Source organism: Alexandromys fortis, unplaced genomic scaffold, assembly GCF_014885135.2.
Source record: "Alexandromys fortis isolate MF-2015 unplaced genomic scaffold, M_Fortis_MF-2015_v1.1 scaffold_52, whole genome shotgun sequence".
Classification (NCBI taxonomy): Eukaryota; Metazoa; Chordata; class Mammalia; order Rodentia; family Cricetidae; genus Alexandromys; species Alexandromys fortis.
In genome coordinates, this window is record NW_026067929.1 from 9207513 (window position 1) to 9220052 (window position 12540).

The 12540-nt window shown below is 40.6% G+C and overlaps 1 protein-coding gene across 4 annotated transcripts in view; it reads left to right on the forward strand.

Annotated features, from left to right (window-relative positions):
• The window catches only part of Nsun6 (NOP2/Sun RNA methyltransferase 6), a 38866-nt gene that overhangs the window by 1090 nt on the left and 25236 nt on the right, over positions 1–12540 (forward strand). Inside the window, exons 2-5 of one of the 4 annotated variants that reach the window (XM_050144758.1) lie at positions 553–708; positions 4068–4147; positions 9575–9684; positions 11120–11273. In XM_050144758.1, coding sequence (XP_050000715.1) covers positions 553–708; positions 4068–4147; positions 9575–9684; positions 11120–11273 — 500 coding nt within the window. Of the gene's footprint in view, positions 1–552; positions 709–4067; positions 4148–9574; positions 9685–11119; positions 11274–12540 lie in introns of those variants that run through there. The other 3 variants (XR_007592222.1, XM_050144759.1, XM_050144760.1) reach the window with 3 other exon arrangements.

Below are 12540 nucleotides of genomic sequence, written 5' to 3' on the forward strand. Positions count from 1 at the left end.
TATTTTTGTATGAATTATTTTGAATTAATTATCACTGTTAAAGTTTAATTTATTCTGTGAAAATCATATAGGTTCAAAGCACTTTCAAAGGTTGTCTTGGGCATCAAACTTAAGTGAAAGCAACTATGTTGATTAGGCAGGCAAGTTTTCAAAGACAGTGTTCTTACTGGCTGCACTTAACACAGAAATTCCCAGTGAGTGCTGATTGCCTTCTAATGGAAGGTTCTTACATGTTCTGATCACCCTAACCTGCCACCCCTGGGGAATTTTGATTTTTTTTTCCTAGATTGTTGGTTTCTTGCAAAACTAAATCTTATATGGTTTTTATTTTTGAATGTTATTGGAGCTGAGATTTTAAAACTGATTTCTATGTCTTATTTCCAATTGTGCTAAGAGGCTAGACTATATGGGAAGAGACAATATTGCATGTTTAGCTCAAGGGGCCTTAGAGAGTGTGTGTTAAGAGAGGAAGGGGCATTTAGCATCATTTTCAGCAAGTTTGTGCCCAAAAGGTATGAGTTGAAATTGAAATCATGGTTCTTTCCGTTTCAGGTTGTGTCTGCTTCAAGCAAACAAGAAGCAGAACGGAAATTTGAAAGTCTGCTGATTCACTTGTCACACCCGCCGTCATTCACAACCGTCAGGGTGAATACACATTTGGCATCAGTTGAGTACGTCAGAGGTCTGCTGCTGGAGGAGCTTCAGAAGGTCTGTGCACGTGTGATGGTTGTGCAGTTACTCCTCTGTACTCTGCCACAGTCTGCTCCATCGACAGCCCTTGAACAATATGATACTCCCATTTTTTTAAACTTCAGAATATCTAGAGTTTGTTACCCTGATAATTTTTAAACATACATAGTGGAAGAATTAATGGAATAAAGAATATATTTTCAACATAGAAATATTACCTTTTACATGCCATTAATGTCAATTAAATCATATACATCTATGATATGTTGACAGCATTTTAATGGTACATGTAAATATATGCTATAATTATACTTCATAATAGACTTATACTCAAATAGAACCCTACTGAATAAAGATACTTAAATGTTTGAGAATATTCAAATTTTATAAATAAGAAAATTAAGTTATGGATAATAAATTGTTTTAAGGTTGTAAGAGGTGAGATTAGAACAGGCCTAGAACTTCTGATACTAAGTTTATTAGTACTTAGGATAAGTCTCTGAGCCCTATGGTGGGATTTATCATTAAAATATATGAAGAACTTTATTCTTTTTTTTTTTTCTTCAAGAAGTGATCAAAATTTTTATTTTAAGTTCAAAGTAGAGCAAGAAATAGGGTTTGCTAACATCTTAATGGGAGTCACAAGGGTAAGAGAAAATCAGATGACTTCTAATTCACTGTTCCACAAACAATAAATAGTGATGCACTTCTAAGGTGTGAATGACAAGGGGAGGCATCAGAAGAGGACTCTCTGGAGCAGATGAAGAGCTTTATTCTGATCTGTAAACCTAATCCCATAATGAGCAGCATATAATGATTAGGAGGGTTTGTGCTATAAGTTTAGACATATGAGGATACCTGCTAAATAATTGTCAAAGTATTTGTGTTTTTAAAATAATTTTTGGGTGAACCAATGAGGTGTTTGGGCATATGCTTAGAGCATGGGTGAACGGTCCTTGTAGGAAAGTGGGTGACCCTATTAGCTAACTGCGTCTGCAGAGTCCCAGCCCACGTGGTGACTTCACAGATGCTGCATCGTGCAGTCACACTTGCAGATCATCACCTCAGGATTTTACTTTTAATTGCAGTTAATTGAATTAAACATATGTGTCTTGTTATAAAATAACTAAATTAGGAGAATATGAAGATTATGGTTTTAAAATTGTTAACCAATAGGTTTTTATCAGTATTGCTCATGTTCTCAGTGAAAACAGTGTTGTAAAGTGGCATTTTATGACTAAGCAGAAAAGTAGTATTGATTATGGTGCTTATGTTGGGATCATATTGCTTATATTGTTCCCTCTCTGTTTTCAAGAGCTTTGTATTTTGTCTTATGACATTGTACTCTGTAATTTGTCTCCAAAGAAACATAAGGTTGGGGGGAAATTGACCATGGAGGGATTTACTTATGAATTGCATATTGAGTTATAAAATATTTGATGACAAATAACAGACAGGTGTTAGCAGATCCAGTTCTATCTAATTTTCATATAAATTAAAACCAAGAGACAAACACGATTACAGATCCAGCTGTGTATCACAGGCTGTTATGAGTGTCAAGTGGACGCAGGGATTGGGATATTAGTGTGCTAGACGCCACTGACATTGAGTCAGTTATCTACTTTGTGTGTGTGCTTGTGTGTACATGTATGCTTGTTTTGTGGGGCTAAGTGCACAAGTGCGTGTCTGTGAAGGTTAGAGGTCAGCCTTAGAGCATTGTTTCCCAGGTGCCATCCACCTTACCTAGAGCTCACCACTTCCCAGAGCTGGGATTACAAATGTGTGCCGTCACACTTGGTTTTTTATTCGACTCCAGCATAGGTTCTCGGGACCAAAGTGAGGTTCTTATGCTTGCATGGTAAACACTTTCTCAACTGCATTATCCACCAACCTCTTCTTTCCTTTTAACCTCGTCATCTCCCTGGAGCATCTGTCAGGCGATGCTGTTTTGGGGGACAGTATAGATTCTGCAGCATGATGCAATGAATGTTAGTATTCTTTCAGGTAGTGTGGGAAAGTTAATAGATATGTAAATCCAAGCCTCATGCATAAACTTTTATCAAATATTTGTGATTTTTTTTCCCCATAGAACACATGTAGTTCCTGTTCTCTGATCTGGTGTCTGTTCTTTACCACGCTGCTCTGAGGCTGCCCTCTCTCATTCAGCCTGCAGTAGCAATACAATGGCTCATATTCACCAACACATCTTCAGAGAAAAACTACCCTGACAAATGGTGTTTGATAAGTTTACACGGCATAAATACTGGCACCAAAGTTGATCTCAAACTTCTAGCATATCCATTAAATTGGAAAGAGATGCCCACAGTGAGTCATGTAAGTTGTGCTAGTAACTTACAGCTTCAGCCTTTGAATGTGTTTCCAGACTAACCAGCTAAGTATAATAGATTTTCAAAATCCTGAACGTCTAAAACGTACAATTTTTTTTTTTTTTTTTGGTTTTTCGAGACAAGGTTTCTCTGTGGTTTTGGAGCCTGTCCTGGAACTAGCTCTTGTAGACCAGGCTGGTCTCGAACTCACAGAGATCCGCCTGCCTCTGCCTCCCAAGTGCTAGGATTAAAGGCGTGCACCACCACCGCCTGGCTTAAAACGTACACTTTGATATAAAAAAAAATGACATGGCCTCCAATGTTCATGGTATATGTCATATTTAGTAATTTTAATCTCTAATGTCCTATTTTGAAACTTTTAGAATGACTCTCTCTGTGTGTATATGAGCTAGGATTTGATTATGTATCCAAGCTTACCTGTAACTTAGTGGGTAGTTCAGGTTTTCCTATATTCATGATCTTTCTTTCTCCTCATCCCCAGTGCTAGAATTACAGATGTGTACCACTATACATAGCTTAAAACATGGTACCTGCATGTGATTATGAATAGAATATATGGGTTTTTTTGAGTAAATCACTTAAACATGGTTTGTGTTTTTAAAATTGAACAGTAAGCAAAATTGATTCCTGTAAAGAAATCAGAACTGGGTGTGGTGGCCAGTGCCTGTAGCTTCAGCTCCTACAAAATCTGAGACAGGAGGATTGAAAGCTTGAGGCAAGTGTGGACAATGTAGGGAGATCCTAACTCAAAATTAAAAATTAGAAACAGGCTCAGGGTACAGCTCAGCGGTTCAGCATGTATGTTTGGCCCCCAGCACGCTTTCCCTCTGAAGTCAGGAATTAATTAAGCATTCCATGAAGTAGCGTGGAATAGGCCCAAATCAGGTTTCCTGTGGTGGAACTTGGTGCCACAGTGAAACTTGTGCAATTTACCAATTGCACCGGGGTTTTTGTCGCTGTGTTCTTGGTGACTCGGTGAAGCCTGTGAGATCTGGGTGCTCTATCATTGTGTGTGCTTGTTTCTAACAGCAATTCAGTGGATTCAGCATTCCTGTTCTTCAGCATCCAGCCCTCCCAGACATCTTACTCATCCCTGTGACTGGACCGAGGTTGGTGACTGTTTCCTTTTCCCTTTTGCTTGTCGACAGTATTATCTACCTTCCAAAAACTCCCTAGAAATGGAAGTCACCAATTTGTAATTGCATGCTTCATGCTCTGCCATGATGAGGCAGAACTCTGCAGAAAGATGAGGACTGGGCCAAGGGCCTTCTTATGGCTGTTCAGTGCAGTGATGAAGAAGTTTCATTTGTTTAGTTATATTTCCTTTTAAAAAGGATTTATTTATTTTTATTTTATGTGTACAAGTTTTTTGTCGGCTTGTGTCTATGATGTCATGCACATGCCCAGTGCCTGCAAAGACCAGAGGAGGGCATCAGATCCGCTAGAGCTGGAGTTATAGACAGGTGGAAGCTGCCCTGTGGGTGCTGGGACTGATGCGGTGTTCTGAATGTCAAAACCAGGCCTCACACGTTAGGCAGGTGCTGAACCTCAGCCTTTGTCCTTGGTGCCATGTATCTATTTTCTACCTTTTTTGAGTTTTTTAAGGATCTATTTGAAGATGCAGAGACATATTTGGAGCAGTTCCCCTTTTTGCCCCCTATTAATCTGCCTTTCGGCTATTAAGATTACTCCTTAGGTACAACGTAGGCACAGGTTCCATGTTGTAAAAATTCTTTCTGCATGTCTCTCCTTTCTTTAATTTTTTAGTGTGTGGGGGGGCTCGAGTGTGGAAGTCACAGGAGAGCTTGCAGGAGTGGGTTCTGGGGATTGAGTACTTCTATCCACGCAGCCTTCGTGCTGCTCTCTCCTTAACTTTCATGGTAACACTTGAGAAGGATCTCATTTCCTGAGAGGCTCTGGGATGTGTAGTAGGAGCTGCGGGCAGGCCTGCTTTTTGTCCAATCCTGCTCCCACATGGCTAGCTTAGCCCCAGAATAATTATACAGAAACTGTATTCATTTAAACACTGTCTGGCCCATTAGTTTCAGCCTCTTATTGGCTAATTCTCACATCTTGCTTTAACCCATATTTAGTAATCTGTGTAGCACCACAAGGTGGTGGCTTACCAGGACAGATTTTAACCTGCGTCCATCTCAGAGAGGAGAGGCATGGCGACTGCCTCACTGCCTTCTTCCTCCCAGCATTCTGTTCTGTTTACTCCGCCTACCTAATTTTCTGTCCTATCAAAGAGCCAAGGCAGTTTCTTTATTAACCAATGAAAGTAACACATAGACAGATGACCCTCCTCCATCAGGGCTGGGCTGTATGCAGGGCATGTGGGTGTTACACTGATGAACATCAACTGTTGAGTCTTCAGTCTGGGGTGTTGGAGCAAGTCATCTGTAGGCTTTCCACTTAGAAGTAGAGGGGAAGTGCCATTAGAGATAGCGTAGGGAGGTCTGAGATCACAGGGACTGGCATCTGCTCTATTTCAGCTACTTAAAGATGATTAGTAATTAGTAATGGCAGAGATAAAGAGGGCAAGGCCTTGCTCGATAAGGAGAGAATAAAAGCAGGGGTGCAAAGGCATGAAATATGTGGTGAGCCTTGATGGAAGTGACCGCATTTGACTACTAAATTGATTTTCTGAAGGGCAAGTGAAATCAAAGAAGTTGAAAGAGGCAGGCTGTGAACTGCGGAGTATTGTTTTGTTTCTACTGAGAGAACAGCAGCCAAAGACAGAATGAGGGTAGGGACTAAAGCTGCAGCCTAGAAACAGCACTAGCCGAAGTTACTCGTGAAGTAGCACATCATGAAATAAGTTCCATGTTTTTATTATAAGCAAATATTAAATGGGTGGGTTGGAGAGATGGCTCAGGGGTTAAGAGCACTGGCTCCTCTTCTAGAAGACCTAGGTTCAATTCCCAGCACCCACGTGGCAGCTCACAACTGTCTGTAACTCCTGTTCCAGGGGACTGAACATCCATGGCAAAATGTCAATCCAATTTAAAAAAAAATGTTGAAAAAAATAAATGGTACATTTAATCACACTGTTATTCTCATAGTAAAGGAGTTTATGAAGCTTATTATAAATATGAATGCATGTCTATATATTTAGCATTCACTGCATTTTTTAGGTCAGGGTACAACTAAAATCGCAGGAAATTCTTTTCTCAAGAAGACGAACTGTAAAGTTGTAGACCATCTAGGATGTTATTACAGTCTTTTAGTGCCAGTGATATAGTAACTTGATAATTTGGAAATGGTTCTGCTGTACACTCTTGGGAATGCTGGAGAGAGAGAGAGAGAGAGAGAGAGAGAGAGAGAGAGAGAGAGAGAGAGAGGGNGAGGGAGGGAGGGAGGGAGGGAGAGAGAATGTGCAAGCGCATGCCTACAAGCAAAGTGCGTTCTAAAATGCAAAGCCAGTGAAGAACATGAGCGAGAGTGTGGAGTTAGTAAGGATAAACAGGAAGAGCTAGAAGAATGGGAGCTAATGTTAGGGGTCTGGGCTCTGGGAAAGGAGTCTGATGGCTGGTTTTCCAAATGTGTGGTCTTTGGTTTTAGCAGTGGGTTAATGCTGGCAATAAAGACTGTTCAGCAGTCAGCCTAAGGTAGCAATTAGGAAGAGAGTCTCTCATTGTAAGATCCAGATTTGAGGAAAAACCCTGCCGAGAATGCAGAATGGTTGCAGGTCTTCCGGAGTGTTCGAGTTTGCATTCTTACTTCTGCACATAACTTACTACTTGGAACCTTCAGTCTGGGAAATTGCCACATTTGATTTTAGGTCAGTTGTTGAGAGGTACGGTGGAAATCATCCCAACTGTTCTGTCTTTGCATGGTTTGAATCCATGTCACATACTTTTCACATTGTATTAGGAACCAACCCACCCTGAGAAAACAGTAAATGGGTGCAGTAAATGACAGGGGAATTCCTCTAAACAAATTAGAGCTACCTGGTAGACACATAATGGCTTTCTCAAGCATCAAAGACCTAAGAAGAAAATCAAGTTGATATAGAAATCAAGTTATATTGAAATTAAGCACTTGTTTCATAAGTTAAATTTAGACCCTGCCTTCAAATTTATCTGTCTTGAGAAACCAAGAGAAAAAAAAATTACTGAACTAGGTGATGACTCTGAGGAAATTAACTATAATCCGCAGAGACAAAGAACTGAGAAATAAGAAAGCAAATTGAGAACAGAAAGAAAAGGCAGCCTGGGTTCTAGATGCAAAGAATAGAAATAATTGGTAAAAGACAGTAGTAAGAAACTGTGAGGACTAGGAACTCTCTGCAGTTAGGAAGTACAAGCCTGAAGCACCAAATGAAAAAAATAAACAAAGCAAAACAAAATAAACAGAAAACTGAAAACCTCCCCAAAAATTCTGTTTCTTGACACTTCAAAATGAAACTGTGGAATTTTGAATGTAATCTCCCCCATAGGCATGTAGGGAGTGGCACTATTAGGAGGTGTGGCCTTGTTGGAGTAGGTGTGGTCTTGTTCAAGGAAGTATATGACTGTGGAGGTGTATCATGGTCATGGTGTTTCTTCACTGCAATAGAAACCCTAACCAAGACAGAAACCAATACCCATGTTGTAATGCTGTAAAGAATAGATGAAGCAAACAAAGGCAGAAGATGGGAAATTATTTGAGTGATGGTCTTAGGAGAACTATCAGATAGACACAGCAAGACTCTCACCTTGCAAAGGGGTTAGGATTGTGCAGAATGTTTTAATCTGTGTTATTGCTGCAGTAGCAAATACTAGACACCAAGTAATAAGGAATTCCAGTTTGCTTCCCACAGTTCTAGAAGCTGCCAATTCTAAGATTAAGGTGCTGATACCTGGATTTCCTTCTGTATCCTCAAGTAAAAGGGAGCCCATTTCTGCAAACCCTAGAGCAGCCTCCATGCATTCATGAAGGCAGAGATCCTACACGTAGAATTACAGTTTATAACATATGAACTTAGGCAGACATCTGTAGACCATAGCTCTGAGCCTTCTGGTGTTGTTATCTAGGTGTATTTCTTTCAAGACAGCATGGAAAGTCCTGCTTTCATACTAAGAATTCAAGGTGTATATAGGCAATAATAAATACTGCTTGGTATTTGTTGAGTTTGGAGCAGCTGTGGTTCTTCTAGGTGTAGTTATTCAACAACAGTAGAAATACCAGTTCTAAATCTTGAGGGATGAAATGCTAAGGATATTTTGACGTTGCTCTTTGGTTTTTGGTGACTGGTTTCATTGCGCTGTTCAGCTGCTCTTTTAACAAGGTCCAAGTTACCTTCCTGATCAGCTTCCCGATTTGTTGGGCCTATACGTCTCATAGCACTGTGAGTAACTGTGGTTAAGATTGCCTGTGGTCAGCACATCAGGTGAGTGATACCTGGTGGCATGTTGTGTAGGTAGAGGAATGGCCTCTTTAAGAAGCAGGCTCAGAGTGTGGATGCATGGGGCCAGGAAACTGTGACATTGGCGGGTGCTGTGAGATAGCTCCGGGGAAAGGAGGGAAAGAGTTCATTCCCCAGAGAGTGGTGACAGCACATGGCAGGTCTGCCCGCCAGAGAAGTTCATCGGGAATGTGGTGCTCAGAACTGCTGACTCCCTGGTCAGGCCAGCACCTTCTTGGTCTCTGAAGAGCTTCCCTTAGGAACGATGCCAGGAATTTAGTAGTGTGAGAAAAAAAATGATCTTGATGTGAGAAAGTGGAGAACTTAAGGCTGAGCAGCAAAGGAAGGAAAGATGTGATTTATTTTTCTCTTCTGTTTAGCTTTAAATACTCATAATTTACCATGCAACAATATACCACTTTACAATTCTTTTTCCCCTGGTTTTTCGAGACAGGGTTTCTCTGTGTAGCCCTGACTGCCCTGGAATCCCTCTGTAGACGTCAAACTCACAGAAATCCGTCTGCTTCTGCCTCTTCCTCCCGAATGCTGGGATTAAAGGAAAGGAAAGTAGAAAAATCTGTTTAACTCCTAATGCTACTATGAAAACAGTATTGCTTATTGAATGACCAAACAACTTCTCTGGCTGCTGCCTTCTTTCCACCAGAGGGCCCTCTTTTTCTTTTCTTTATCGTATTTTTTCTTTCTTTTCTTTAATTCTCTGTGTGTATTAAAGGACAACTTGCAGAAATCAGATGTCCCATACCACATGGACCCAGGAGTACTGACTTTAGGACCAGCCTCTGCAGCAGCTATCTTACCTGCCAGATCATCTCTCCTGTCCCTTTTTTTTTTGTCTTAAAGTGCCCATTCTTTTTTTCCTTTTCTTTCCTCCTTTATGAAACTGCTGCTTTCTATGAATCTTTCTTTTTCAGCATTTTTTTGTTATGTATTCAGGAAAATCAAGACTTAATAGGCTACTTATATGAAGTCTTTTTAAATAATAATTTATTTCTTTAAAGTTTTAGATATTTATCCTGTGTGTATTGATCATACTCATCACTACTATCTCTTATGAGATATTTAAAAAGCTTATGGACCTAGAAGAACATTATTCATTATTTTTGTCTTTGTTTTTAAATGTCCCTAGAAGGAATATAGAGCAACAGCAGTGTGAAGTGATTGTTGGAGCGCAATGCGGCAATGCAGTATTGAGAGGGGCCCATGTCTACGTCCCAGGAATCGTGTCAGCTTCAAAATGTGGGTATAAGATTTAGGGCACCCTCTAATTCATGAGTGAGCTCAGTTAGAAGCTTACATATTTAAATTAACATTTGTTATGTATTTCCCAACATTTTTGGTAAAGGATTTTATCCTATAGAACTAAGTGTGGTGGTGAGATTGAGTTGTTTACTTGACACAATGAAGAGTCGCTTGGGAAGGGACTCATTGGGGTATTGTCTAGATCTCTTGGATTGTGGGCATATCTGAGGTGGATTGCCATGTCATTGGGGTGGGAAAGTTTGCCCGATATTGGCAGAATTCCTTAGGAAACAGGATCCTGGATTGTCTAGGTGGAGAAAGCAAGCTGAATGCAAGCACGTGTGCATTTATTAAGTGCTCTCTGCTCTGGACTGGATGTGATGTGACCACAACAGTTTCAAGTTCTTGCTGCCTTGATGTCCCCACAGTGATGGACTGGAACCTGGAACCATGAGCCACATTGACCTTCAGTGGCTTTTGACACAGCAGTAGGAAGCAGAACTTAAGACAATTAGGCCCCCATATGAAGCTTTCTGTCACTGTTCGGCTTCCCACATAAAAACTGTTGTGGTGATATCTTTATCACCACACAAACAAAGGATGTCAGATGGTAGTGAAGGAGACTGAATAGTCGTAGTTAACAGGGCTTGTTGCTCTTACAAAGGACCAGAGTCCCCTTTCCACTCTGTCAGTGCTCACCACTGCCTGTAACTCTAGCATCTGCAGGTACCCTCGTACACAGCACAAGCATGGGTGTGTGTGTGTGCGCACAGACATTGTTTTAAAAAAGGTAGTGACGTTCCATTTTGTATTTCCCACTTCACTGCCTTAAAACCTCTAGCTGGTCTCAGGAGATTTGTGAAGGTGACATCCAGAATCCTAGACAGTGGGACGAGCTTGGCATTCTTCCTGGGTTCACTCTGAACTGCAGGTACTACGCTGCTTCCCTGGGCCTCACTGGGCTTGGATCAGGAAGCGCTGGTTTAGATTTATTACAGATGTGTTCAGTTCCTGAGCCTCACCCATCCTGCGTATGGTGATCTGGAAAGTGATTGCTTGCACGGCCTGGTTTCTTTTTTAGTGTAAGTGTTTGTGGGGTTCTTTTGTAGATGCTAAGGCTTATGAGCAACTCTGCTGAGTATTAGCTTCTGGGAAATAAGTCACATAGATGACCCGTCCTGCTTAGTTGAAGATGTAGGTAGGATGTATTGAGTACCATTTCTGTGTTTTTAGTGAAAACCACCTGTTCATTTAGATGTTAGGGGATATGTAAAAACTAAGAGTTGAGTTGCTATTGAGGATTATGCAGAGATGAGCCAGTTCAGATTATTTTTTGTTCATAATTGATGTCCAGATAACCATTTTAGCTTGAAAGATTTTCACTTGTCTGCCAAAGCATAGATTAACAGTCTGATTTTTTCCTTTAACCTAGTTATGAAAGCTGGAGATGTTATTTCCGTATATTCTGATATTGAAGGGAAATGTAAGAAAGGAGCCAAAGAATTTGATGGAACTAAAGTATTTCTTGGAAATGGGATTTCGGAACTAAGCCGTAAAGATATCTTCAATGGGATACGCGATCTGAAGTACGTCACCGAGCTCTGGGGGGGAAACAGCACCCTTTCTGTGGTTCATAAAGCTCAAAAGACTGAAAAGGTCTATTTTGTTACACTACATAAATCTTTAAATTACTTCAACTGGAAAAAATGAGTCCAAAGTTCAGGGATTTTTAGAAAGAGCTTTTTTTTTTTTTTTTTTTTTTTTTTTTTTTTTGTCAAAAAGGGTAAGTAGATTAAAAACCAAAGCAATAGTGATTTGGTGCATTGCCACTCTGCCTGCAGCCCTAGTTCAGTCCTCAGCAGTGCAAACCTAAACAAAAAGCCCAGGTGAGCGACTGATAACACTGACTGGGAATTTTCTTTGTCCTTTTAGATTTTAATTGTTTAAACTTTGAAGAACAACACTTTTCTTAATGGAGAATTAAATGACTTATCTTTTTCAAACATTCTCATTTTATCAAAGAATAGTGTAATTTTAATGTAAATCAAATATAAAAAATATTTTAAACAAAGTAAATTAGACTTGAATTGTACCACTTTGAATATTTATGGTCAAAACTAAATGTTTCAATTCGTTCAAGCCACAGTGAAATATAATTAGTTCTAAATCATATCTGAATGTTGGCTGCCTAAGTAGATTAAAGCCATGAACAAACGAGGCCCCGCTTAGCATGGTTTCTTGAGCTTGATTTAGGAGTGCTGTAGAATGCCATTGCTCCAAAGTTGGCAACGGGCACACAGATGCTACAGCACTGTGAGTTGAGCCGTTTAGAATGGGGCCAGAGCCCTCATTCCTGGACCGTGTGTCACACTGGAGCAGTTTTCCTATATGAATGAAATCGGTTCTCCTAAAGCAACAGATGATTAGGCTCCCAAGGTCTAAGAAAGAAAAGCTTTCCAAGTGACTAGAACCTGGTTTTACTCTCCGTAGAACGTTCTGTAGGAAGCTGATAGCTTTGACTGCCCCCTTTAGTTGATTATTACTAGAGCGCCCCTCGTGCTCTCATTTGGTGCAGTGTTCCTAGTGATGTGCTGAACCATGTTTGCTTGTCTGGTGGGAGTAAAAGGTAGCCATTCTTCAAAAGCCTGTTGGTTTTCTCCGCCCGTACTTGTGAGCACGCTGCCACTTTGGTAGTTATGGAGCACCTCTCAGGTGCAGTGTTTGTCTTTATGAGTCACTGTGCACTGTGCCATTCTGTGTCCCAGCCCTTCCTGTTCCCAGAAGCTCCACTGCCACTAGTAAAATGGGACAGGGTAGAGAAGGTCGTGTGAGGACTGTCAGTACTGCGTATGC